This window comes from Carlito syrichta, unplaced genomic scaffold, assembly GCF_000164805.1.
Source record: "Carlito syrichta isolate Samal-C Ts95f unplaced genomic scaffold, Tarsius_syrichta-2.0.1 Scaffold151581, whole genome shotgun sequence".
NCBI lineage: Eukaryota > Metazoa > Chordata > Mammalia > Primates > Tarsiidae > Carlito > Carlito syrichta.
Genome location: NW_007095677.1, coordinates 988 through 28,457, shown reverse-complemented (window position 1 = coordinate 28,457; position 27,470 = coordinate 988). Strand labels below are relative to the sequence as shown.

Genomic DNA, 27,470 nt, shown 5'->3' with positions numbered 1-27,470 from the left:
CGCCTCGGCGGAGGAGCGCTGCAGGGGCGAGCCCGTCGCCGGACACGTCGGGTAGCGCTTCCCCGGCGACTGAGGCACGTGGGAAAGGTGGTTGCCTCGGGGCGGAATAGCGGATTCTCCGGATTCGTGGGCCGCGGTGCGGAGTCTTCCCCCGTCTGGGGGCCTTCGGGTTGCACGTAGGACACGCAGCGAGCGGGAGGCCGAGGCTCGAGACCGGCCGGGCAACTCGGCGAGACCGCGTCGCCCCCGTAAGTCAAGACAGACTGCCGGGCGTGGCGGCGCGCGCCGGGTTGCGGCTCCGCGGAAGGCTGAGGCGGGAGGATCGCCGAGGCCGGCGGGCTGAGGCTGCAGGGGCCGGGAGCGTGCCCCTGCCCTCCGGCCGGGCGGTGCAGCGAGACTCCGACTCAAAAGGGAATATTCCTTTTACGTACTTTTTTCTCCCCCCCCGCCTTTTTTAAAAACAGAGCCATAGCTTATAAATGCTCTTGCCGCTTTCTGTTTGACTAAATGTCGAGGCACGACTCCCAGGTTGTTCCTCCCCCAGAGCCTTCTGGGGCTCATTCATCTCCCCCACCTAGAAATGACCTCTTCTCTGTATCCTCTCGTGGCACTTTGTTTGACTTTCTCTCATCCCATTTGCCAGGCCTGTTTCCACCTACTCTTGGTGAGCTTCCTGGGGGGACAAATCTGCACCTGATTCATCTTTTAACCCCAGTGCCTTACCCGGAGGTGTTTAAGACGGTAACTTAGTGAACGGAAATGATACGGACTCAACAACTTGTGAGGTACCATGAATGCATGATTTGTTCTCCTTTTTCTCCCGTCACCTGTCGACTTCTCTCCTACTGTGTGTGTACAGACAGCTAGGCGTTGGACCAGCGCGCTGTAAGGTCCAGCAAGTAGAAGGTGCTCTGTAAAGGCCTGTGGACGAACAGATGGAAGAAAGAGCCAACGCTGAGTTCCAGACCCACTTTTGCCCCACAGCTGATGCAGGACCATGGACTCCTCAGGACATCTGTCCTGTGACTCTGATGAACTGTGCAGGAAAGGAAAGTACTTTGAAATAGTTAACAAGCTCTGACAATACTATATAACCTACTGTTATTTTACCCAACACATTTCTTCTGGAGATACACATACAAATTAATTTTGGACAAATTATCACATTTCTTTTTCTTTCTTTTTTTTTTTTGAGTTGGAGTCTCACTCTGTCGCCCAACTGGAGTGCGGTAGCACACTCCCAGCTACCGCAGCCTGGACCTGCTGGGCTGCAACGATCCTTCGGCCTCAGCCTTCCAAGTAGCCGGAACTACAGGTGCGTGCTACCAGTCCCAGCTAATTTTTGATTTATTGTAGAGATGAGGTCTCGCCAAGTTGCCCAGGCTGGTCTCGAACCCGCGGGCTCAGGCAATCCACTCACCTCAGCCTCCCAAAGTGCTGGGATTACAGGCTGAGCCACCAAGCCCAGCCAAATTATCACATTTCTAAATCTAAGAAACATATTCGTGTCTGCTAAGATCTCACTTTATCTTTTTCTTCTTATTAAGTTGGAGCCTCACTCTGTTGCCCAGGCTGGAGTGCAGCAGCACACTCTCGGCCACCACAGCCTCGACCTGCTAGACTCAGGCGATCCTCCCACCTCAGCCCCCTACAGGCACGCGCCCCCACGCCCGGCTAATTTCTTGATTTATTGTTGAGACGAGGTCTTGCAAAGTTGCCCAGGCTGTCTCTACAATAAATTTAAAAAACTGAATGGGCATAGTGGCGTGCACCTGTAGTCCCAGCTACTCGGGAGGCTGAGGTGTAAGGATCACCGGAGCCCAGGAGGTGAAGGCTGCAGTGAGCTGTGATCATGTCACCACACTCCAGTCTGGGCAACAGAGTAAGACTCCAACTAAAATAAAAAACTAATTTGTCACCTGCTGCTGGAAGGGTTAGGGTTAGGCTTAGGCTTAGGGTGGTAGAGGCTACAAAGGAAACCAGAGGAATAAAGAGTTAATAGGTGGCCGGGCTTGGAGGCTCAGCCTGTAATCCCAGCACTTAAGGAGACTGAGGCAAGTGGATGACCTGAGCCCACGGGTCAGAGATCAGTGGTGCTTTTTCTTGTGGGAATGGGGGTGGGAGAGGTGATTTAGAGCTGCTTCCAGAGCACACTAGGGTCTGCGGCCTTGGCCTTGACTTTGAAACACTATTCCGAGGGCTGGGTGAAGAACTTCACTTTGAACTGATACAGTACAAAGAACCACAGTAGTGTCCTGAGGAATCCAGTACAAGTCCTGTCCCCTCTGAGTCTCAATTTTCCTCACTGGGAAATGAAACTCAAGCCAAGGGTTCTAGGGTCTCTCCCTGGTGCTTGTTTGTTCTCTTCCTGTTCACAGGGTTCTGCATGCCACCCAAATTTAAAAACAAGTGACCCCCCCCAATTTCAAAACTACCAGGGAAACAGCAAGACGGAGATCTCATGTCAGTCACTCAAGTCCTTGCTGCCAATCGGAACACACCAACCCCATGTCAGCCTGGCCAATCTGGTCACACCCTGGCTCTCACTAAATAAATAGTCCAAGGCAGTTGACAACTGGAAACTCACAGGCTAGGAATCCAACAGACCCAGGTTCAATTTTGTTCTTGCCATTATGAGGCAGACAAGTATTACTTTCTACTCCAAATCTAATTTCCTGCTTTGTGACAAGACTATGAATTGCCAAGGCAGCTTGCTGGAAATGCTTTGCCCAGGCCCCAGCACAGGGTGCGGTGGCCAGATGGCTGTGGTGTTTTCCAGTGCTGGCGTATAAAGGAAGCTTAAGCTTCTCTAGACATGGAGAAAAAGGGCAGTGCTCAGTCCTTCCAATCAGAGCAGCCTTCCTGAAGGATACGGGCACTGAAGCAAGCAAAGCATGACCCCAGGAGGGAGGGCTTCTCAGATAGAAGCAGTCAACAGTGCCAACACAGCACAATAGGGTGGATGAACTCTCAGGTCACACTGCCTCGGGATAGGTAGACCTTTCCTGTCTGGACATCCTTCTAGAGATCTTCATACATCTCAAGGGCTCTGCAGAATCACACAAAACCCCCGTAGACTCCATCCCTTTGTATCTCGAGACTGTATTTAATCGCAAAAGGGAAGGTTTGTGTGTGGGTGGTACTCAATCAGCTATTCTTTTTTTTTTTTTTTTTTTGAGTTGGAGTCTCACTCTGTCACCCAGACTGTGTTCTCTAAACACATTTCCTCCTTTCTGGGCCATCTAAAAATAAACTTTTCCAGTTAGGTCAACTGCATCAGCATGTCCCAGGGTCTTTAAATTAACATCACCAAATCATACCTTAAACTTGAGTGTTTTCTCTTGACAAGTTTTTAGGTTTTTTTAAAGCAAGTTTGGTTTAATTACAAAGATGAGGCCTCAGTATGTTGTCCAGCTGGTCACAAACTCCTAGGCTCAAGCAGTCCTCTTGCCTCAGCCTCCCAAAGTGCTGGGATTACAGGCATGAGGCACTGTGCCCAATGGTGTGACCAGTTTACTGCAACTTCAAACTCCTGGGCTCAAGTGCTCCTCATACTTCAGCCTCCTAAGTAGTTGGGACTGCAGGTGTGTACCATGCCTGGCTGTTTTTGTTTTGTTTTGTAGAGACAGTCTTGCTATGTTGCTCAGACCAGTCTCAAGCAATCCTCCAGTCTCCCAAAGTGCTGAGATTACAGCGTGAGTTACAGGCGTGTCCAGCTTCACTTGAAAATCTAATGTAAATGATGAACCTTTCTGGAAAAACCAAAGTCAGAGGGTTCATGAATGACTGCTTAGGAAACAGCTCCAAAAAACCAGTGGCACTGCCACCAACCACAAAGATACCCAAGTGCAAAGTTATTGAGGGTAACAGAACACCACACAACTATGCAAGCTGTCTGAATGCTATCTTGTTGGCTGCCTTTAAAAATAAGACATCGGTTACTATTCCATATAACTGAAGGCACATGGTTCGAGAAAAAGGACAGAGAACAATTTATCCATTATGATTTATTCTCTACAATACTTTGTTAAAGAGTTCAATGATTTGCACTCAGAAGTTATATAGCCAAGAGGCAACCAAGTGTAATACAAAGAACTGGTCTGAAGTCTTTGCACTGAAGGCCATATAGTCTCTTGCTTCAGGGAAATAAGAACAAAATAAACGAAAAGAACACATAGCTCCCTAGGCTCCAGAATCTCAATAGAAAATAACATCAACAGTTAGTGAAATCGTAGATGTTAACACATGGAAAACAGATCTTGTGCAAAATATTAAAATTAACACCCAGGACTTATTTTGTATAGATGATTTTTTTATTATAAACAATAAAATATATGTAACATCTCAACTACAAACCTTTCACATTGAAAGGGTCTCTAATATGAGTTGTTTTAATATTATGAAGCAAAAAAGTTTAAGAATCTCACAGTAGAAACAATCCAACACCGACAAACTCTAGTGATCAAAGACATTCTTTTAATGTAAAACAAGGACAATTCATAATTACAGAGAGAATGTCCTAGCTGTGGGTATTATGAGACAAGCCAACTTTCCAGACCAAAAGGCACTCACAGCTAGGGATGAAACGAACTCCGAACCAAGCCAGCGAAGTTGGGCTGGTTCCTTGGAAACAGTGGTTACCTAGTGTCCAGCCTGAGCAGCCCAAGGACAAGGGAAACTCGTAGCAGAAAACATTCCCTTTTCTTTAAACCTACCACCCATACTGCATGTACTGGCCACCCTCATCACCGCTTTGGTCAAGCGTGTGGAAGGCAGTTCAGTTCCAGTTCGGAGCTGTCATCTCCCTATCAAAGCTGCCACATGCATGATCCAGACTTGGTATTTTTCCTGAGAGCCACCTGCCACAATTTTCATGAGGCAACAATGACCGTACACTTCCAGACCACTTCCTGACTAGGCCCTATTCGGGAGGGACACTGACGGTGCCCACGCCTTATGGGGCCAAATAGTTTTCCTTGGTCGACTCCCAAGTCCCCTGGCAAGGCAAGAGGAACTCAAGCATCTCCACTGCTGGACTTGTGTGGGAGCAAGAGGGAATGTGCATGGAGTAAGGCTTCTTCACTCCAAAAACCACTGAGCCCACTTCAGTGTGGTGCTGGGCTTAACCAGCCTGATTCTTGTGCACTGATTTTTTTTCCCCTTTTCTTGGGTTTTAAATTTTCTACTCACCTTCTTAAATGGCAGGTATCCTACCCCACCCTCAATAAAATAAAATAAAAACATACTACACATTGGGGAAGACAAGTAGGGCGACATTTCTAAGAAAAAATAGGCTTGAGGGGCATGGCACTGTAAATGCTTGCATGACCAGTCTCACCGAGCGTGCTCAGGGGTGAAAGTTTAGCACCATTTTTTTGCTTTTTTAATCTTTAGAAATTAAACACAACTTTTAACATAGAACACTTGAACAGTAATGAGTGTAGCCCTATGTATCAATACTGTTGTACAAATTGGAGGTGGGTGGCTGAGTCCAGAGCTGGCCACCCTGACATCAACCCATGGCACCTAAGAGTAACTTATCACATCTGTTTTTAACAAAACATTTATTCTCAGTAGCAGGAAACCATGAAATGACCCCTTCATCTTCAAGGGAAACATGGCAGGCTGCAGGAACCCAGCACAGCAGTGGGGAGGTTGCGGCCTGGGCACCCTGATGCCACCCATGTTTCCCATGAGCAGCACAGGACGGTGCCAAGCAAACCCACTCACCCTTGCCCATCCCTTCCCAGAAGCTTCACACATGGTCTTCTTCCAGATTGTGTCCTCGCCCCTCCCCCCCACTCCTGGCAGAAGAAATGCAAAAGATCTTTTGACTTGAATATTTGCCCATTTCAGAAAGCCACACCATCACCACATAAACTTTGAAAAATAAATTAAATCAAAACGTTGTGTTCATTGGGTTGACACCCAATCCTCGTCGAGTTCTCTAAGCATGTTGTTGAAAACCAGTGTAACATCCTTAGGAACCTTTCTTCCAACTGGCCACTCTTCCTGTGAATCATCTTAGCAGTGCCTTTGTGACAATGTTTTCAAAGCCTCTTCCAAGTCCCCTAGTTCTATGAACTTTGCCACCAATGAGTGAAGAATCGGCAAGAGGGAGGAAAAACTTGCTGACAGCTATTTGGAAATCAGCAACAACGGGAAAGGGAAATATGTCACATGAAAGTTTGTAAGAGCTAGAATAAAATGAGCTATTTGGAAATTTGCCCTGGTGGGGTGAAGATTCCCAGCATGTCAGGCAAGATAAAGATTCACCTTGTGTAATTACACAGCTTTGTTGTAAAGTCCTGTAAAGGACTGAATCATCAACAGTCTTCCCACTGCTGCAGGCAAACCAGAAAGAGGAACTCCCCCGCTTAGAGGTCCCTCAAGATGTTTGCCTGAAAAGAAAACCAGCTTAGAGACCCTGGATTCCCCCATGACAGCGTGTCTTCTAAAGCCCAACCCAACTGCTTATTTGCACGTCTACGCTTCTGAGAACCTAGGTCCAGCTATAGGCACTGCTACCAGTAGACAAGTGAGGTAGCCGGGTGGTGAGGAAGAGGTCTCTCCTTTCACACCTGTGTGCAGTGATGACATCAGGACCTCCCGTGGGCATCTCCATTCCGTTCCTCAGCAGGCTACACCACAGAGCTCTGTGCAATACCAGGAGACTCAATGTGCAGGAAAAGTGCCAGAAATCCAACTGAGACTGGGATGACAATTAAACCTTCACGGCTTATTGAGTAATGAGATCTGCAACGCCATCCAAAGGGCTTCCGATCTTGATGTGGGTCTCTGTCCAGGAGCCTCGAAAGACTCATGGTGCCCACGTCCAACCCTAACGTGGCGTCCACTTATGAAGCATGGAAGTTGTAACCAACTCTTGGTATGCAATAAACTGGGAGTTTAAAAAAAGGAATTTAAAACAACCTAAAAATGTTTCTGTTGGTCTCCGTTGCCCAGACTGCCAGGGGAATATACCTACTTGATCTGGGGAGGCTGTAGGGGTGTATGTGGGTTAAGCCTTCATGGATCATCAGTTCCAGCTTCCAGTGTGTGGCCAACACACATGTGGCAATACCAGACAAGGGTCTTCTGAACCCTGTGATAATCCTCACTAGTCATGGAGGAGCCCCAATCCAACGGAACCCCATATTGAGGAAAGGCTGAGATAAGGCTTGGGCCCCTCAAGTTCTGTTTCATTCAATGTAACCCCACCCCCCCTCAGTCAGTGGGAGGCAGACTTGGCAACGGAAGCTAGCATCATAAAATGGTGCAGTAATAGAAGTAACTGGACCAGGAAGAGGAGGCATCTGCTCCAATGATGTCATAGCCATTGGTGGCCACAGGGGGGTGGGACTGGTCATGCAGCCGTGTGTCAGGAGTAATGATTGTAGAGGGGCGGGGCATGAAGAGTGCCATTCTGGAAACAGTGCTGGCGAGAAGCAATATACTCTGCGTAACTGATTGTCACCTTCTCACTTCGGTACCTGTATGAGGAAGCACAAAAGGGTATTAGGAACCCCAGCGCTTCATTTTCTGAAGTCACTTAGCAGAGAAAACCAAAAGCTTATTCCACATTTTGAAGGAATAAAATGGAAGACCAAGAGCAATCTTACTTACAGAAAATGAAAGACAGCACAAGAAAACAATGTTCTTATTACAGATGAACAAGATGAAAAAGCACAATCACAATTCACCCCTGAGAATGTACTCGGCACATCCCACCTTTAAACACTACATATGCTTATCGTTAGGCTTGTAAGCAATCTGCTATGGGGTCCAGATGAAGACTTTCAAAGTCGAATTACACGGGTGGCAGATTGGAAGATGGCTGCACCAAAACCCAGTGTAAACTGCATATCTATTTTCAGGTTAAAATGTGATAAATTTGACAGAAATGCAATCTGAATTTGCAGAAGAGCAACAAACAAGTTATCGTAACTAAAAGGGAGACAGATATCTAATTCTGGGTCAGATTCTGATGAAGCAGGTTATGGGATCCTTGGGGCTACGGAGGACAGGTCTCAATCCCCAGATGAATATGCCATATCACAGGATCATCAGAACAGAATTCATAGCACTTTGGCTTTGCTCTGGAAGAGCCATGAGTCAGGATGCGAAGCATGGGGTGTTACAAACCTATGGAGCCTACTACAGACCACAGGAGCTGGGTGTGACAATCCTTACCCAGAGCCATCTCTTTCCCACTGTAATCACTCCTCCACTGCAAGGTGATTATTCCTGAATTTTGACAGGGAAATGGCTGTTCAAATAAATTATAATAATAGTAATAATAATAATAATGCTTTGTATTTGAAGAGTGTTTGTTGTTGTTGTTTTAAAAATTTTTGGACTCCAAAGCATTTAAAAAACACTGGGTCATCTTCCAAACAGACCTGTGAGATTATATATGATTATTCAGCATTTTACAGATGAGGGGCCCAACAGACGCTCACAGAAGCTAAACCTCTCAGTGTTTCCGAGTTCAATAGCAATGAGAAGAGAACTGACATCTTCTGATCACCTACAAGATTGCCTGGCCCTGGGCTAGAAATTATCCATACATTACCTTACCACATCCTAAAACAACCCTCAGGTTAACTATCATTCACGTCTTACAGACAGGAAACAGGTTCAGAGAGGTGGAATAACTGGCCCAGGTCACACAGCTAATAAGTGGTCAAGCTGGAATTCAGACCCCAAGTCTACGTGCACCCAACTCTACCAGGCAGCCTCCTCATAAAAGTACTCTCCCCCCGGGGGAGGCGTTTCCTTTTAACCTTTTGTGGAAAGCATTTTCTGACTCTCCTGCGTCTCCTGCAACCTAAGTGCACGTGTGGTCAGGAAGCAGCACCTTCTCTCCTAACGTCAGGCTCCCAACAAGTTGGCCTGGCGAAGACATCTGATGCCTGCTCAGCAGGCCCAAACCCTACTCCACCCTTGCCGTCAGCTTAGCTGTGGAGACGCACAGGATGCTAGGGAGAGTCTCTGCCTTTGCTGCCACTGCTTCCTCAAAGCTGACCCCTCATCCATATGTCTTTGGTTTAGGGACATTAGCAGACAAAACTTGTTCTTTCCTCATCCCATCAAGATTATCCCCCATCTAACCCAACTAAGTTAAAATGACAAGGAAAACAAGACAGTGGCTTACCTGGTAAGTTTGATCGTTTTTCTGAATTCACTGGTAATTGGAGCCTTAAAGCCACCTTTCCTGAGCAAGGAGTCTATTGTCTGGATCTGATCCCAGTCTGAAAAGAGAAGCCACACTGAGGTCAGCACACAATCACACAAGAGTAAGACGTGCTCGCATACGGACAATGCGGGAGGAGAAAGGGGACTCGAGGCAGCCAAGTCTGTTAAGAACACAGGAAGCCCCAGGTACTGACCCCCCATGTACCTGGGCCCCGTCTACCTCACAGGCAGTCCCGTGGAGACGCAGACATGCGTTGATAGCCCGACGTATGCCACGATGGCTATCCCAGGCTCCCTGCTCCTGCATCCTGTCAGATAGATGTTACCTCAGCTTAACTATCTAGGAACAAACATGGCGCTAACTTAGATTGGGCCTGTGGCCTCATGCTCATACTCAGGGCTGCTCTGCAGGAAGAGAGGAATTTAAATTCTGTAGCCTGTATTCCTTGGCATGGCATTCCTTCAGTTTGCTGATTTCTAGAAAGAGTCCTGTTTTCTGTGGTAAAGAACTTATAGCAGGAAGGAAGCCGTTCCAGTAGGAAGGTCAGTAAAGTTGTTCACACATATACTGCTGTATTGTTCTTGCACATTTTTTGTGCATGTGTTTTTTTAATAAAGAGACAGGGTTGTTCTATGCTGCTCAGGCTGGAGTGATGCTGCTATTCATAGGTGCTACCTTGAACTCTTGGACTCAAGCAATCCTGTCTCGGCCTCCTGAGGAGCTGGCAGTGCTGTGTGTTGGCAAGTACTATGTGCGTACCACAGGCATGTGCCACCACACACAGCCTGTTCTCACACATTCTTTTTTTTCTTTTTTTTAATTGTAGAGACATGGTCTCACCAAGTTGCCTAGGCTGGTCTTGGACCCCTGAGCTCAGGCAATCCTCTCGCCTCAGCCTCCAAGGTGTGTTCTTACACATTCTTAACAGATAAAACCAAGTACATCAAACTGAAAAACCAAAGAAAATCCCCTAAATCACTGTAGTAGGTGCCGCACATTTTTAACTTTCTCCTTTTCTTTTCTTTTGAGTTAGAGTCTCACTCTGTTGCCCAGGATGGAGTGCAGTGGCATGCCCATGGCCACTGCAGCCTTGACCTGCTGGGCTCAGGTGATCCTTCCACCTCAGCCTTTAAGTAGCTGGAACTACAGGCATGTACCACCAAGCCCTGCTAATTTTTTGATTTTTTGTGGAGAAGAGGTCTTGTCAAGTTGCCCAGGCTTGTATTTTCTCAGCCAACTTTCAAACAGCAAAAGTAATTTGATTATTTATCTAAGTCATCATTTATATCTCACCACTATATAACAATTATGGTGTCTCCTTATACAGAAGTGTGTTAGATTTATGACTTCGAGGAGATGGCTTAAAGGCAGAGATGGCCACATCCACACTGCTTTTGAAAAAGTTTAGACACAACCACAGTGGAAATCAACAAGGCAATCAATCGCTTCCCACATGATTAGTTCATTGATATATACTTAACTGGATATTTTTCTCTATTCCAGGTTCACACTCAACAAATACTGTTTCACATATTATTTTCAAAAACAAAACTAATTCCAAAAAAGAAAGAAAACTGAGTTACATATCACAAAAAGTACAAGCAACATGTAAAGGCATTCTTCTAGACAGTCTTTTAAATAGAAAACCTGCCCAACCCACTTCCTGCCTTTTAATATTTCCATTATCAGAACTTACTATCAAGTTTGTTAAAAACAGTAGGGATTATGTTTGTACACTTTGCCATGTAAAACACCGTTTCAGGATTCATGATCAGAAGTTCAATACCTACTGACACAGTCAACTTCTCTTTATAATGAATTTTATAATACGGACAGGTTGATTACTAGAATTCTGCTACAACTGCCACTGCAGATTAGGGGGCCAAGAAACAAACTACTTGCTGAAGTGTTTGAAATAAGCAAGCAAGTAATGAAAATATTTACCCCTTTTCTTTTCCCAGCTTCTTGACCTTTGGGAATTTACCCCTGGTTCTATGGGAATTTGATAGGTATAGGTACTGAGAAGAAGAAAGGCACTCCTTTCTTTCTTTCTTTCTTTCTTTCTTTCTTTCTTTCTTTCTTTCTTTCTTTCTTTCTATCTATCTAATCTATCTATCTATCTATCTATCTTTGAGTTTCTATCTATCTATTTTTGAGTCAAAGTCTCACTCCTTTCTTTCTATCTATCTATCTATCTATCTATCTATCTATCTATCTATCTATCTATCTATCTTTGAGTTTCTATCTATCTATTTTTGAGTCAAAGTCTCACTCTCTTGCCCAGGTTGGAGTGCAGTGGCACGCCCACAGTCACCACAGCCTCGACCTGCTGGGCTCCGGCAATCGTCCTCCTCAGCTTTCCAAGTAGCTGGAACTACAGGCACGTGCCAACAAGCCTGGATAATGTTTCAGTTTATTGTAGAGACGAGGTCTCGCCCAGTAGCCCAGGCAATTTGCTCATGGGCTCAGGCAATCCTTTCACCCTAGCCTCCCAAAGTGCTGGGAGGCACTCATTTTTAGTTGTAGGTGGGCTGAAAGATCACACGCTTCACTTTCTTGCCCTTTAATTAGCACCAGTGCGAATGGCACTGTTCATCAAAATCCCATTCGTCCAACTCACCTTGTTCCTTAGCAACCTCAGGTAAATACGTGGCTGTACGTTTGACACCTTTTTCATTAATGAATTCAATTCGAATCCCATGGACCCCTACCTACAGAAAAATACAACCAAGGAAATGGCATTTACTTATTCAAATGAAACTTCAGTTCCCACATGTAAGTCAGCACTGTACCCTGACCAGCTTGACCCAGGTCTGGAAAAAGAACTTGCTTTTTATGACTAACTCTTCTCAGGTATAGAGGCCAAAGAGAGCTGAGCTTTAGCGAAGCACTGAGTATATGTGCAGCCACCTATCTGAGAAAATGAAGGCAGTATAAATACGTTCTTTAAATAACTCGTTGTAATTTTGAATAGGCTACATTAAATGAACACATCACAATGTTTTTATCTGGGTTTATGATTCTTCATATCTGATTCCTAAAAAAACTTTTACCAAGAGGGATCTGGAATACTTTCTTTTATCTTTTTTTTTTTTTAAATATTTTTTAGTCGGAATCTCACTCTGTCACCCAGGCTGGAGAGCTGGCACAATCACAGCTCACCACAGTCTTGTACTTCTGGGCTCGGGTAATCCTTCTGCCTCAGCCTCCGTATCTAGGACTACAGATATATGCCACCACACCCAGCTTATTATTACTTTTTTTTGAGTTGGAGTCTCACTCTGTCACCCAGACTGGAGTGCAGTGGCTGCTCCCAGTCACCGCAGCCTCGACCTGCTAGGCTCTGGCGATCCTTCCACCTCAGCCTTTCAAGTAGCTGGAACTACAGGAGCATGCTACCACGCCCGGCTAATTTTTTGATTTATTGTAGAGATGAGATCTCGCCAAGTTGCCCAGGCGGGTCTCGAACCTGCAGGCTCAGGCAATCCTCTCACCTCAGCCTCCGAAAGCACGGGATTACAGGCTGAGCCACTGAGCCCGGCTAGCTTATTTTTTGTTTTTGTAGAGACAAGATCTCTCTATGTTGCCCAGGTTGGTCTCGAACTCCTGGGCTCAAGCAATTCTCCCACCTCAGCCTCCCAAAGTGCTGGGATTAAAGATGTGAACCACTGTACCCAGCTCCATTATTTCTTATTAGAATGGGAGAAGGATGTGGAACAAAGTGGACCAGGAAGAAATGGTAGAAGAAAAGCTTTACATTTATGTCTCTTCCTACTCCGGATATAATAGCACCTCTCTGTCCTTATGTTGCCCATAGCTGGTTCCAAACTCAGCTTTCACATTCTTATACCCTCTCTCAATGAAGGAGATACATTACCATGTACTAACCCGAACCCAAATGCAACGAGAGATGCAGAGTTCCAAATGCGGCTGTTCTCACCTCCCAGTCCAGGTAATCACTGGCATCCTCAAAGTTAGTAAGGAGGGAGACAGAGCAGAAAAGTTTAGGCAGCTCCTCTCGGGTCAGGGGGGGAAATCGGCTGTCCTTAAGTGCACTGGAGGGGGACAGAAAAGAGATGTAAGGCTGCTCTGGAGTTGAAAGCCAACACCATGTGCCACAGAGCCTACATATTTATGAATCTTAAGTGGAGAACACATTAAAAACAACTCAATGCTATCAACTGTCTATACTCGAACTTATAAATGTCTCTTCAGATTAAAGTCCTTACATTTGTGGATTATGAAAAGGATATTCAAGATCTATCACTTAGAAGAAATAAAGCCAGGCAGTTTTTTACAATTCTAGTCAATTTATCTGTTTGTTTGTTTTTTTGAGTTAGAGTCTCACTCTGTTGCCCAGGCTGGAGTGCAGTGGCACGCTCACGGCCACCGTAGCCTCGGCCTGCTGGGCTCCAGTGATCCTTCCACCTCAGTCTTCCAAGTAGCCGGAACTACAGGCACACGCTACCACGCCCAGCTAATTTTTGGATTTATTGTAGAGACGAGGTCTCACCAAGTTGCCCAGGCTGGTCTCGAACCCCTGGACTCAGGCAATCCTCTCACCTCGGCCTCCCAAAGTGCTGGGATTATACTTGTGAGCCACCACTCCAGCCTATCTATCGTTCTTAATGTCTGGTGTCATTACCTGGTTAACGTGTATTCCCTGAGTCCTGAATGAAGATTCATGGCTGAGAAGGTCCCAATGCAGCCACGAAGCCGCTTGTCCCGCCCTGTCTTCCATGTCACAAAGAGCGGACTAAAAAAAAGCAGAACACAAAACATTCTCCAGTCCCAAATTAATTATGGATGAGAACAAAAATTTCTGGCTATGTCCCTGTTCATTTCTTTTACTGCCCAAAAGGACGGTTTCCTGAATTGCTGACTGCCTGAGGGACGCTCTGCCTTTCTGGAAGTGGCAGAGCTCCTGCCTGGGAACAGAGAGAAGCCTGAGAGGCAACCTGAAGACAGGCTGTGTTGCTGTTCCTACATTCCACGTTGACAGCTTTAATTCACTTTGCCACTGCACTGATGCACTGTCTTCCTTTCCTGTGCCAGTGCTCAACTTCTTCTTCTAACTCTCCATATTCTCTTTACTCCGTTTTTACCAGTAGTCACATGTCCAGCTCTACCTTTCATGACCACATGCCTCAACTGAAAACCCCGCCATAAGTTTTCAGAAAAGAAAAAAAAAGTCTTAAGAAAGCTTCTTATTAGGAGTTGCCACTTTCTGTTTCTAGGCCAGAGTCACACCTCATTAGGCTACATCGGATTGATGGTAACTGATTTTTTTTTTTTAGAAAGAGGTTACAGAGCTGTCTCTTCTCCCTGCAATCCCTCCACACTCCCAATGTGCTTATCACTTAGATTCTTTTTTTTTTTTCCAGTTGGAGTCTCACTCTGTTGCCCAGGCTGGAGTGCAGTTAGATTCTTGATTGTTTACTTCTAAGAGGCAACACAGTCCTTTGCACTCGGATGTTCCCTCTAAGGGGACATTGTAAATCTAGCTAACCACTCAGATGTCCCCTCTTTGGGGAAATAAAGAGATTGCTAGTAATTATATAGGGCAAACATATGCCAGTGCAATTTTTTTTAATGTATGTTTCCTTGAAGTTTTCCATTCAAATTGCACAAAAAAGCAAATAAAGAGATGGAATATATACTGAGATATGTTTAAAAATGTCAGCAGGCATTACATAGAAAGAGAATGTGTAAGGTGTTTTCACAGTGGTACACAGAATGGACAGTAAATTACATATTATTAATGCAGGAGGAAGAAAACGAGACTGCATTGTCTGCTCAAATAGAAAAACACCAAGTAGAAGACGTCAAACAAATTACTATTGCACAACATTTATCAATGAACACGCAATGCATGTCGGTGACCATTTCACACATTACCACGCGTTAGAAAAATGTAAGATATAAAACTTTGATTTTTTGTCATAAATTCCGTTATAAGTCAAATATAACTGCAACAAAATAATTGGTTCCAACACTACGCCATTTAACATGGAGTGATGAGTTTTTCCCTTTCCTAAAAAGTGGTCGAGTTGCTGGCAGGTGACCTGCGAGATGTCTGAGTGCAAAGGGCTAAGCTCCCAAGGCTGTCTACTTCTTTGATCCTTGTCACCATGGCTCCCGCGGCAGATCTCCCACCACCCATCTTCTCCTTCCAGCAAAGCACCAGCCAGAGTTACTGTCTGCTCGAAAGCCCTTCAAGATAAATGAGGCTTTCACTGCCTGCAGGAAGGAGATGCAGCATCTGAAAACAACAGCCTGAACCTTCCCTCCCCACGGAAGTCGCAACCTGTGTCTCCAGAGCAGCCTCTCTTGCTCGGCTCACCTGGCTCTTACTTGGGCTCAGGTGGGAGTTTTCCAATTACAGTATCTCAGAGCAAAAACTCAGCAAATTTTCCTCTCCTCTGACACACTCGCAGAGGAGTAACTTTCCCATGCTACATTCATAGTTTGGTGTATGTGTGATTTGCCAACTCAACAAGTCTCCCAAGAACAGGCAGGCCTTTTTTCTTCATACCCCCTCCATGCCCTGCACACCTCCATATGGCAACCAACAGTTAAGGAATGAATGATTCTGGTCAACAAATGTTCCAAAACCTTCCCCTAAAAACAAATATCAAGAAAGCAGCAATGCTCTTCAAAGCCAGCTCAGAGCTGCTTCCAATTCTGAGAAAGAAGAAAATGCTGGCATGAGTTTCTTCATTTTACTTTATACTTTATACACATGAAGGGGGACCCAAAAAAAACCCCAGAATTAGTTTTCGAAGGGCAGGTCCCTTATAGCACAAGCCTCCCCCACTAGGGTTAAGTATTCCAGGAACTGATGGGCATCAGTATACCAGTCAGCATTGTTGTAAGAGGCTGTGTTTAGCTTCAGTGAATTTTTGAAAATTCTTTCAGTACATTTACCCATTTCAGGATGGGTGATTTACGAGTGCATCTGCCCACACCGTGCTGAGTGTTAGCAGTTTTTGACCAGAAACCGCATGACCTCTGTGTCCCATCCTCCCTATTCACCTGATCTTGCCCCAAGTGACTTTGTTTCCCTGGATGAGAAAAGTCGTCAAAAGGCAACGTTTTGCTGACATGGAAGAGGTGAAGCAGAAAATGGCAGAAGCACGAAAAGGCATCAAAATTGACAGGTTCAAAAACTGTTTTAAGCAGTGGAAAAAGCATCTCGATAGGTGTACTGCATCAAATGGAGAGTACTTTGAAAGTGACTGAAGTTCAAACATGCAATACACAACTTTCTATAAACTCCGGGGTTTTCTGAGCCCCCCCCATACTGCTCGCTTAAGTCACTGACGCCATTAGAGGCCTAGGGACAAGCAACAGGGTCTGAACTGTAAACAGTAAAGCAGACTCTGCCTGTCTTGATGGGGTACCGGTGGCCCTATGGGATTACCAGGGGACGGTGGCTGAAAAAAGTTAGGGGGCCCCTGCTAAGAGCATCGCAGCCGTCAAGGAGTGAGACCCTGGTCTCTAACCTTGCCATCAGACGTCCACTTAACGCGGACGCCAGCACCCAGGGGGATGTGACACCCATGGTGTGGTGGCGGGACTTCGCCACTGTCGCGGCTAAGCCACCTGCCTGCTGCCACGGGAGCCAACAGAAGAGCCAAGAACAACGCCACTCTCATCTCCAGAACATTACTTTGGCAACAAGCCTACAGCCCACTGCTGGATCGTTGGATGTTCTAAATGTCTGGACACTTCACATCAATCTCTTCCCACTACCCCTTCCTCAGATGGTATTAAAGCTTCACAAGCAGCAGACCTCTCAAGAGAATGAGCCCAGAACGAGGCCTTCAGCCCTCCACGCTGCCCCGGCACTGGATTTACTCACTAGGGGTCATTGGTGAATCTAGGAAGTCGTGGCTGCGGGAAGCCATAGAGGTGACAGTAGAGCACGTCGAAGCAGTAGCAGCACATCTCTGCAGTCACCACCAGGTTCTTAGTGGTGTTGGCAGTTCCATTGGGCCGGGGGAGAGGGCTCAGCGCTCCCGACGCGGGATTCATTCGTGTGATGGGAGAGTTTCCAGGTCCCAGAGTTAAGTCCGACACATTCTCCCGTCCACTGCTGCTGTCCACATGCTGGTGGTTTTGAAGAGGTCCTGAACTAGAGCCGGGGACAGTGGTGGACTGGTTCCCGTGACTGTGCGTGCCACTTCCAGACAACTTGGGCTTCTTGACCCCACAACAGCCTGCTGCCAACTTGGGCTCGAGTGGAGGGACACAACGTCTTTTTCCCATCCTGATTCGGTGCTCGAGGTCTGGAATGCCGCAGAACCCTAAGCAAATTGAAAACTGTTAAGCGTTCGTTTAAGCGGTGCATTAAAAGGAGGAAAGAAATCAAGAAAGCCGGATGGACAGGCTAAGAGTTTCACGTTCCTTTTCCCACATGAACCCCCAAGTTCACACAGTCAAGGAGGGCTGCAGACCAGGAGAAGAGAGCCCTAACTTCTTCCTAAAGAGGAACTCAAATTTTCCATAAGGCAGGCGACACCAGTTCCCGCTTCCCCAGACTCCTCGGGGCAGAGGAAATGGCAGGGTAGCAGTGGGAAGCCGGGTGAGGACATTTAGAGACAGACTGGAAGACTGCACACGACCTGCCAGGCTCGTCACCAGGCTGCTTTCTCTACCTTTTTTAGAGGCTCCAAATTGAACCATCCTATTTTTAAAGAACTCCAGAGGAACTTTCCTGCCTTTTCTTGTTAACCACATCCCTCAGCACTTTCCTCATCACTAATGTAGATGTATCTGCACACTTTCAAGCCCAGACCGCAGCAAGGACAAAAGCAGCCGGCAGTCACTCTGACGAGGGCTCAGCCCAACACAAGGCTGCCGCCGTGCTGCCCTCACAGCCCTCCGCCAGCCCCTCCCTCACTCGCTCCCCTTGGCTCCCCGCTGAACTCACTCTGGCTTCGACACATCCTTCTCCTTTGAGACCCCATTCAAGAAACCTGCAACCTGGCTGAAACCTTCACTCACACCAATGACCCAAGCTTCACAGCCCTTTTGTGAGGTAGCCATGTCTGCCCTGTCACAGCCAGGCAGACAGCTACAAAGCCGCCAGTTTGACAAAAGGAGGCATCACTCGAGCCAGAGAGCCACAGCATCCCAGGTGGTGATGTGCAGAGAGTGAAACATTTTTAAAAATTATCATTATAACTTTTAATGAATTAAGAAAGGTAGACTTATTAAAGAAAGATATGTTGTGAAGGGCACAATGGGCGGGACAACCGCAAGAGTATTTGTTGTCTGCTGGAGTTATTTTCTTCTTAGAAAGCCCAAGGTTAAGAAGAGTATAGAGCTGGGCTCGGTGGCTCAGCCTGTAATCCCAGCACTTTGGGAGGCTGAGGTGAGTGGGTTGCCTGAGCCCATGGGTTCGAGACCCACCTGGGCAACTTGGTGAGACCTCATCTCTACGATAAAATCAAAAATTAGCTGGGCGTGGTAGCGCACGCCTGTGGTTCCAGCTACTTGGAAGGCTGAGGCAGAAGGATTGCTAGAGCCCAGCAGGTCGAGGCTGTGGTGGCCGGGAGCAACCACTGCACTCCAGTCTGGGTGACAGAGTGAGACTCCAACTCAAAAAAAAAAAAAAAAGAAGAGTATAGCTCCAACATGATCGAGGACTTCTTTTCTGTTATCTGAAAAGTGTCAACCCTTAATAGAATCAGGAAAATAGGTCAGTTATTTATTTCCATGCTGATAATACCAAAGTTGGTAAAATTTTGCTAACTTTAGAAAATTACACTTAGTTTTTTCTCAAGTCATCATACATATTATTGTTTTGGCCAGAGAGAGAGAGAGAGAGAGAGAGATCGAATTGTGTTGTGCTAAACTTTTTTTTTTTTGAGTTGGAGTCTCACTCTGTCGCCCAGACTGGAGTACAGTGGCCGCTCCCAGCCACCACAGCCTCAACCTGCTGGGCTCCGGCAATCCTTCCGCCTCAGCCTTCCAAATAGCTGGAACTACTGGCGGGCGCTACCACACCCGGCTAATTTTTTTTATTTATTGTAGAGATGAGGTCTCGCCAAGTTGCCCAGGCGGGTTGCGAACCCGCGGGCTCAGGCCATCCACTCACCTCAGCCTCCCAAGGCGCGGGATTGCAGGCTGAGCCACCGAGCCCAGCTCTGTCTAAATTTTTCCCTGTGACTTACACATGCAGCGTATCATCTTTTAGGTGTCACTCTACAACACAGTACTTCAGTTGTAAGTTCTTCAGCCTCTTATTCATCTACTTATTTAGAGTCAGGGTCACCCAGGTTGGAGTACAGTGGCAGGACCATGGCTCACTGCAGCCTTGACCTCCTGGGCTCAAGTGATCTTCCTGAGTAGTTGGGACTATAGGCACATGCCACCATGCCTAGATGATTTCTTGATTTTTATTATTTTGAGTCGGGGTCTCACTCTGTCACCCAGGTGAGAGTGCAGTGGCATTATTAGGGCTCACCGCAGCCTCGACCTCCTGGGCACATGTGATCCTCTTACCCCAGCCTCTCAAGTAACTGGGACTACAGGCACATGACACCATGCCTGGCTAATTTTCTGATTTTGTAGAAACGAGGTCTTGCTATGTTGCCTAGGCTGATTTCGAACTCCAGGGTCAAGCAATCCTTCCATCTCGGTCTCCCAAATTACTGGGATTACAGGCATGAGCTACATTGCCCAGTCAGCCTTTTAAATAAAACTAAATATTTATATACATATTTGCAAAGCCGTTATTTCTACACAAGCAACTTGACATTTGAGCCCGAATAAGATATAAAAATTGGTTGAATGTGGTGGCTCACACCTGTAATCCTAGCACTTTGGGAGGCAGAGGTGAGAGGACTGCCTGAGCCCAAGGGTTTGAGACAAGCTTAGGCAACTTGTCGAGACCTCGTCTCCACGGTAAATCAAGAAAAATCAACCAGGTACGGTGGTACACACCTGTAGTTAAAGCTGAAGCAGAAGGACTACTTGAGCCCAGCAGGTTGAGGCTGTGGTGGCCAATGCCATTATACTCCAGCCTGGGCAACAGAGTGAGACTCTGACCAAAGAAATATAGATGAATTTTACAAGTATTATTTATGTTCTTCAAATGTGCTCACCCATAACAAAACACACACATACGGCAATTCCGAGTGACAGTAAAATTCTCTGCAGCTAAGGGATACAGCTTGCACACCTCAAGGTCTGGTATGAAACAGGGGCTTCTTTTTAAGAACACCTCACGGTACTTGATAGAAGGAAGCCTCCTTCAATGACTAATGCTTCTGAGCATAGACATCATAGTCTTAATTAGATTTTTTTTTTTTTTTGAGTTGGAGTCCCACTCTGTCACCCAGGCTGGACCGCAGTGGCATGCTTACGGCCACTGCAGCCTCAACCTGCTGGGCTCAGGTGATCCTTCCACCTCAGCCTTCCAAGTAGCTAGAACACAGGTACACGCCACCACGCCCAGCTAAATTTTTGATTTAATGTAGAGACAAGGTCTCACCAAGTTGAGCAGGCTGGTCTTGAACCCCTGGACTCAGGCAATCCTCTCACCTCCACCTCCCAAAGTGCCAGGATTATAGGTGTGAGGCACCGAGCATGGCCTTATTTAGATTAAAAGAGAACAGAGTGCCTTGGTTAAAAATGCTGCCCCAGAGCCAGATGGCTTGGGTTCAAATCCTGGTTCCCCCAAAGTTAATCTCTCTGCCTCAGTTTCCTCAAAACAGGAATAACAATCATAGTTGCGTCCTGGGGCTACTAGGTGAATTAACTGAGTTTAAGATATGTAGAGAACTTCAACTAGCGACTGGTATGTGTAAGCATCAATACATTTAGCTGCTCTTATCATTTGGGTTCTCAAGCAACTTGGCTGTGCATCCAGGGCTTTGAACAAAGCTCGCACAGAGCAGGCACTCTTCAAACAGGATTTTGTGGAATCCTCTAAGCCACGCCTAAGGAAGACAATATTGCCATCATTTGACAGAGGAGGAACCTCAGGATTAAGAGTCAGGGGAACAGTCCAAAGTCATGCTGCCACTAAGTAGCAGAGCTGGGATGTGGACCACAATCCACACCTACCAAGATCCACTGGATCTTAAGGACATGACCCAAAAAACCTCCCAAATATTCTAAGGTATACTAAGAACCAATCTAATAGTTTACAGAATCTTGTCAACAAAAGTGGAACAAAAAAATATAAAAAACCGAGGCCAAAGCCAACACCTTAGCCGTCACTCAGAACATTCTCAGCATCCCCTGCCCATCATCATCTGGGTCCACAGTGGATGTCCCTGGCCTGAGTCCTCACTTGACTCTACTTGAACGCAACTGGGCAATGGGCTAAGGACACATGTCACATGGAACAGCAGGATTATCTCCAGAGGACTGGAGCTTGAACAAGGGCCCGAGGTTTTGCCTATAGAGCCCCAGAATTCTAAGAAGCAGAATGAGAGGATGAAACCAAATAGGAAAAAAAAAAAAATCACCACTCACATGACACCAAACCACACCCGAGGGAAAAACTGAATGTCATGAGTGGGTGACACCAGCTCCTGACCAGCAAAACACACTGCAGCAGCTCAACGTAGGGGATTTTCAAACCATACCAATGCAGACAAACCCAAGGCTAGAAGACTCTGCCTGCATACCACACGAAGTCAGGGATCTGCAGGGAGCAGGCTCACAATGGACACCTACTGTTTACACAGAACAATTCCCCCCACGCCCTTCCAAACCTTGATGTGAAATAAATGGAATCAACCAAAGCCTCGTGGCTCTTGAGACCCAATCATTCCTTTGGAGGCCACCAAGCAACCCACAGTCTCAGTTAGTGACCAAAAGCAAAATTAGAGACTTTCTGCATCAGAATGTATTAGACGACACTTCTTTAAACACTTACTCCATTACCTTAAATCTACGGAACATTTCACACATGAACAAAGTGGAAAAAACAGTCTTATGAACCCAATTCCTATCTTTAACAGTTTTCAACACATGGCCAACCGTACTTCATCTATACTCACGATGCATAACCTATCATCTCCAACTCTCATCCTTCTCCTTAATTATTTTGAAGTCACAGTTTTAAGAGGATCAATATTTTATTTCTCTGCCAACATAAAGCAAACAAGACAAAAACACTACACGTAAGTAAACCAGGGTGCTAGTAGTAAACAAAGCCTTCTCAAAGAACACCAATCACTATGCATGTTTTTTCTTTCGGGTTGAGACTCTTCCAACTCTACTCCAACAAAGTAGGCATCTCAGCACAAATAAGTAGTTTCATACTCAGCTCTCAGGACTGTTCTACAATGAGTAAGAGACATTCAGTGCTCTAGTAGTCTGGCTTTGTGAGCACAAGGTAGGATACTTCAGAAAAACAGTACTTTAGTAGATCAGACTAACCATCTGTCTGATCAGCTAAAAACAAATACTCTATTTAGTGGCATATTCTACCTCTTCTAAAACACCATGTGTACTGGGTACGGTGGCTCACACCTGTAATTCCAGCACTTTGGGACTGCCTGAGCCCAGGGCTTTGAGACCAGCCTGAGCAACTTGGCGAGACCTTGTCTCTACAATAAACCAATCAGCCAGGCGCAGTGGCGTGTGCCTGTGGTTCAGCTACTTGGAAGGCTGAGGCAGAAGGATCACCTGAGCCCAGCAGGTCGAGGCTGCGGTAGCTGTGAGCCTGCCACTGCACTTCAGCCTGAGCGACAGAGTAAGACTCTGACTCAAAAAAGGGAAAGGTAAAACCTCACTTCTGCCAGATGAAAATAATACATATACTGCAACAGTAAGGGGAAATCACAGGAACCACTGTTTTTATCTCTTCACTTAAGACCTCCTAACCTTGCGAGGATCAATAAAGTATGCCCTCAGCGCTGAAAGTCACCGCCCCTTCCTCAGCCATGCTGCTGTGTCCTTCCTGCCCAGTCCTTATCGGACACCCTCTCCTCTCTACCTGGCGTACAACACTCAACTGGGTCCTGACCTTCATTGGGGCCCACTTCAAAGGACACTGAGTGACTCTTCCTCCCCCTCTCTGTGGGGAAACCAGCATCACCCTGAGCTTGAGAGGCCACATGGCATGTGTTTTATCTTTAACAGCACCTAACACGGTGCCCTATATACCGTGCGTGCGCACACACACACACACTGCTGACTTTCACCAACAATCTTATCTACAGACCTCCTAGTAATTGTATTTAAGTTTGTCTTTTTTTATACACAATCTCATCTTTAGTTCCTTGGTTCCACTGTGAAGTGCTGACTGCAAAGTCTGAGAACCTGAGGGTGACTGAATTACAAGTACTTATTCTTATCAACAATGTCAACTCTAATCAGCCCAAACCAAGGGATGGTTTAATAATTACTCATAGCACAAAGGATAGACAACATGGGTAATTCATTCTAAAAATTAGGTCAACTATCACCTAAATTCACCTCCTGGTCCGATTTATGCTGGCAGCTGTTACCTTTCCTAAAATACACTAGTAACTGGTCAGTTCTAGACCTGGCTTTGCGTATCACTTAACACTGGGCAGCTCAGGGCTTTTCTTTTGACAGGTCATCCTTTTTTTTTTTTTTTTGAGCTGGAGCCTCACTCCGTCGCCCAGGCAGGAATACAGTGGCACACTCGTGGCTACCCCAGTGTCAACCCACTGGGTTCCAGTGATCCTTCCACCTCAGCCTTCAAAGTAATTGGAACTATAGGTGTGTGCTACCACGCCCAGCTAATTTCTGATTTAGTGTAGAGACAGGGTCTCACCAAGATGCCAGGGCTGGTCTCGAACCGGCGGCCTCAGGCAATCCCCTCACTTCGGTCTCCCAAAGTCTGGCCTTTTTTTTTTTTTTTAGTTGGAGTCTCATTCTTTTCGCTTAGGCTGGAGTGCAGTGGCACATTCACAGTCATCGCAGCCCCGACCTGCTGGGCTTAGGTGACCCTTCTGTCTGCCTTCCAAGTAGTTGGAACCGCAGACACATGCCACCACACCTGGTTAATTTTTGTGATTTAATGTAGAGACGAGGTCTCACTAAGTTTTCCAGGCTGGTCTCGAACTCCTGAGCTCAGACAATCCTCTCGCCTCAGCCTCCCAAAGTGCTGGGACTACAGGCCGAGCCACCAAGCCTGGCCAGGTTTTCCAATCTTAACCGCACCGAAGAAAATGTATTTCTTCCTCTTTTCAATAACAGGGCACGTTAAGAGCTACCCACTGGAGAATTTATTTGCCTGGATGGCAATGTATGATTTCAGGGATTAATATAAACCACTTCTCATACGTTGTCAATGTTTGCAAACAAGGTAATGAAAACAGTATAGACACAAGGATGTGAGGACTCCTTGACTCAAGTGGCTGGCTAGGCAGAGAGGACTCCCTTCCTCGCTGTGGGTCTCTTCCAAGGCTATTAAGTACACCAAAAACAAGTTCACATATTCCAAGAGCAGTTCCCACCTTCAGAGGACAGAGCCTGGGCTTGTTGCAGTCTAAGCTCACATCCCAACAAACTCAGGCAAGTTATCAGATCTCCTGCTACCACAGAGGGTTACTTGTGAGCATTCAATGACAAGTACCTGGCAGTTCTTTGGCACATAACTAAGTCCCTGCTATTGCCAATACCACCCCTACTAATAAAGTAGTGTTATAAGAATAACAGCTCGGAGAAGTCCCCTCATAATACACTTCTATTAAGAACCACCTTATACTCTAAAAACATAAAGAAAGGATGCTGGGCTGAGAGTTGTACAGAGTTCTATTTTACTAGGGTCCTCATTTGAGCTTACAGACATACACTAAAAAAAGACTAAACTTGCTAACTACACCGTTATTGAAGAAATCTTAACATATAGATTAATGAAACTACACTGCCAAAGTATTTAGATTTCAAACAATAATCAATTTTAAATATCTAGAAAAACCTAGAGGGGAAAAATGTAGATTCACCTTTTGAAAACAAGCCTCAAACAGTTTATAGAAAGGCATGACCTCAAAAAGATCTGGGAGGTAAGAAAGTGGCAAAGAAAAAAGGGGTCTCTGCATTTTCTTGTTACCATTTAGTGTTCAGCTGTCTGCTCAAATCAAGCTTCCCACAGAAGGGAACAAGCTGTTGTTTCCTTTGTGACAGAGAGCTGAGTTGAAATTCAATTTAATAATTACATTATGGGTACTGAAATGGCACCTGAGCTATAACTCTGTCTTACTATGGAACTATTCCAGGAAACTGTCAGATGAAAAACCCACAAACATTCTGGTAATCATTCCAAATAATCATTATTTTTGAAATCCCATCACACACCTATACACACACACACCCAAAACAACTGGTGTGTGAAAACTTTTCCTGCAAAACGCACATCTACCTACACAATTGCTTTCTTTTTTTTCTTTCTGCCTTTTTTTTTTTTTTTTTTTTTGGTGAGACAAGTCTTCACTACGTTGCCCAGGCTGGAGTGCAGTGGCTATTTACAGGTGTGATTATAGCACACTGCAGTCTTGAACTCCTGGGCTCCAGCAATCTTCCTGCCTGGGCCTCCCATGTAGCTGGGACTATAGTCATGTGCCATGGCACCAGACAACAATTGCCAATTGCTTTTAAGATTTACAGATTTTAAAAAATGCACAGAACTCTTCATTTTCACGTCAATTTAGTATAAAGAAAACTTATATATAGTCAAAACTTGTTTTTCACCTCTCTGCTCCTTGTTGTGACCTATGGCAAGGTCCCAGATCTTTCAGGGTCTCAGTTCTTTCATTTGTAAAATGAAAACATTTGTCTCCTGCCTCCCTCACAGAGGGGCTGAGATGCAAAGCACTCTTAAGTATTAGCACACTACCATTAATAAGTTCAAGAGGACGAAGCAGTAATGAAAATTTTTTCAGAATTGTGTTTAAAGTCTACATGCAGAATTCAAATTATTTTCAAATCTGTGACGCGATTTTCAAGAAAATAATATCACCACAGCAAATTTGGGACAAAACATTCCAAAAATCTATGAAGTCCAAAACCACATAAGAGAATCAGTAATGACCTTGATCAGGATGAAAATTAACATAGGCTAATTAACTTAAGAGTTACGACAACCTCTTTGGTTGTCTTAAAAAAGTGAGTAATTTGGGAAGGGTGAGAAACCAACCTCAAGCACTAGAAACATAAAGCGTAATGCTATACCACCATCTAGATCACTCTAAAGGGATTATGGAAAATAAACTTGCCTTTGCATATTTAAACTAATTTAAAAGAGAACAACCGGAAGAACCGCATCAGTATATCCGGGCCCACTCATGAAAGTAGAAAAATACAAATGAACAAATACACAGAACATCCTAAAATCCAAGCCAAAGGCCTAAAACCGAAAACAGCAACAAAATACTACTCTAAATAGGTCCAAGATAATACTCACTGAAAGCAGAAAGTTTGTATTGCCAGAGGAATAGCTACAACAGAGGAGGGGAGCTATTTTGTCTCTGGAATGAATTTTCTTCCTTCCAGTTCCATTCCTTCTTCCTGTACCTAAGGTGGAAATGAAGGTGCAGTGAACACACAAAATCCAGGTAGTGCAGAGGTAAGACAGTTTTCGAAAAAACAACCCAACAGAGCAATTTCTGGGGGAAAGAAGCTGGAGAACATGCTCTCCCTACTTCAGAACACTGCAAGCTCTAAATGCGAGGCAGGGGTGGCAGCCCCGTGCCCTGAATCACCTCACCCTCAGCGTCATCACGGGGAAGACACAGATCAGAGGGTTTGTCGAGCCTGAGCAAGAGACGCGCGTAAAGCCCCCCCCCCAATTTGGATCAAAGTTGCTCTCCGGCAGGACACACCACGCGAGGCTCTCCGTGGCTTCAGAAAGCAAGCATATCCCCCAATCCTCTGCAAAGACAGTGCTGAAGAATTACTGGACGGAAGGCCGGGACCTGAGGTCAGGCCACCCTCCTGGCCAGGAGGAGACGTTGAGTGTGGCCGAGAGCCATCCATCCCGCTCTTCGTCGTGCAGAAGCCTCTCCTGTCTCCCCACCAACTCTCCCCACTCCCCAGTCCAGGGAACCGAGCTGTTACCCAGGATGTAAACAGGGGCGTCCAGGCCCCACCCACTCTCCCCCAGGAGCGCGCCGCGAAAGAGGCTGAGGCCCGAGGGACCCGGGCGAGGGAGCGTGGCACTGACAGGAGTTCAGATCAGGACAGGCGCGGCGGAGGGCAGGGAGTGAAGGGCAAAGCCCACGGCCGGGGAAGCCGAGGCACGAGCCCGCAGGTGCAAGGTGAAGGGACGCCGGCA

General features: G+C 46.0%; 1 protein-coding gene and 1 long non-coding RNA gene across 4 annotated transcripts in view; one reads left to right on the top strand and one right to left on the bottom strand.

Moving 5' to 3' along the window:
- Nucleotides 1-193: 193 nt before the first annotated feature.
- On the top strand, nucleotides 194-1,216 carry LOC110594863. Its single transcript, XR_002481496.1, has 3 exons — nucleotides 194-248; nucleotides 644-664; nucleotides 860-1,216. It is a non-coding gene; the product is annotated as an uncharacterized LOC110594863 (long non-coding RNA).
- A 2,776-nt stretch (nucleotides 1,217-3,992) lies between these two features.
- AMMECR1L (AMMECR1 like) overlaps nucleotides 3,993-27,470 on the bottom strand; it is a 24,458-nt gene continuing 980 nt past the window's right edge. The window contains exons 2-8 of one of the 3 annotated variants that reach the window (XM_008050564.2): nucleotides 26,601-26,710; nucleotides 17,064-17,508; nucleotides 13,845-13,955; nucleotides 13,140-13,254; nucleotides 11,820-11,910; nucleotides 9,158-9,254; nucleotides 3,993-7,493 (exon numbers count right to left, since the gene is read on the bottom strand). In XM_008050564.2, the coding sequence (XP_008048755.1) occupies nucleotides 7,382-7,493; nucleotides 9,158-9,254; nucleotides 11,820-11,910; nucleotides 13,140-13,254; nucleotides 13,845-13,955; nucleotides 17,064-17,470 (933 nt within the window). In that variant the 5' untranslated portion in view covers nucleotides 17,471-17,508; nucleotides 26,601-26,710 and the 3' untranslated portion in view covers nucleotides 3,993-7,381. Of the gene's footprint in view, nucleotides 8,248-9,157; nucleotides 9,255-11,819; nucleotides 11,911-13,139; nucleotides 13,255-13,844; nucleotides 13,956-17,063; nucleotides 17,523-26,600; nucleotides 26,711-27,470 lie in introns of those variants that run through there. The other 2 variants (XM_008050565.2, XM_021708846.1) reach the window with 2 other exon arrangements.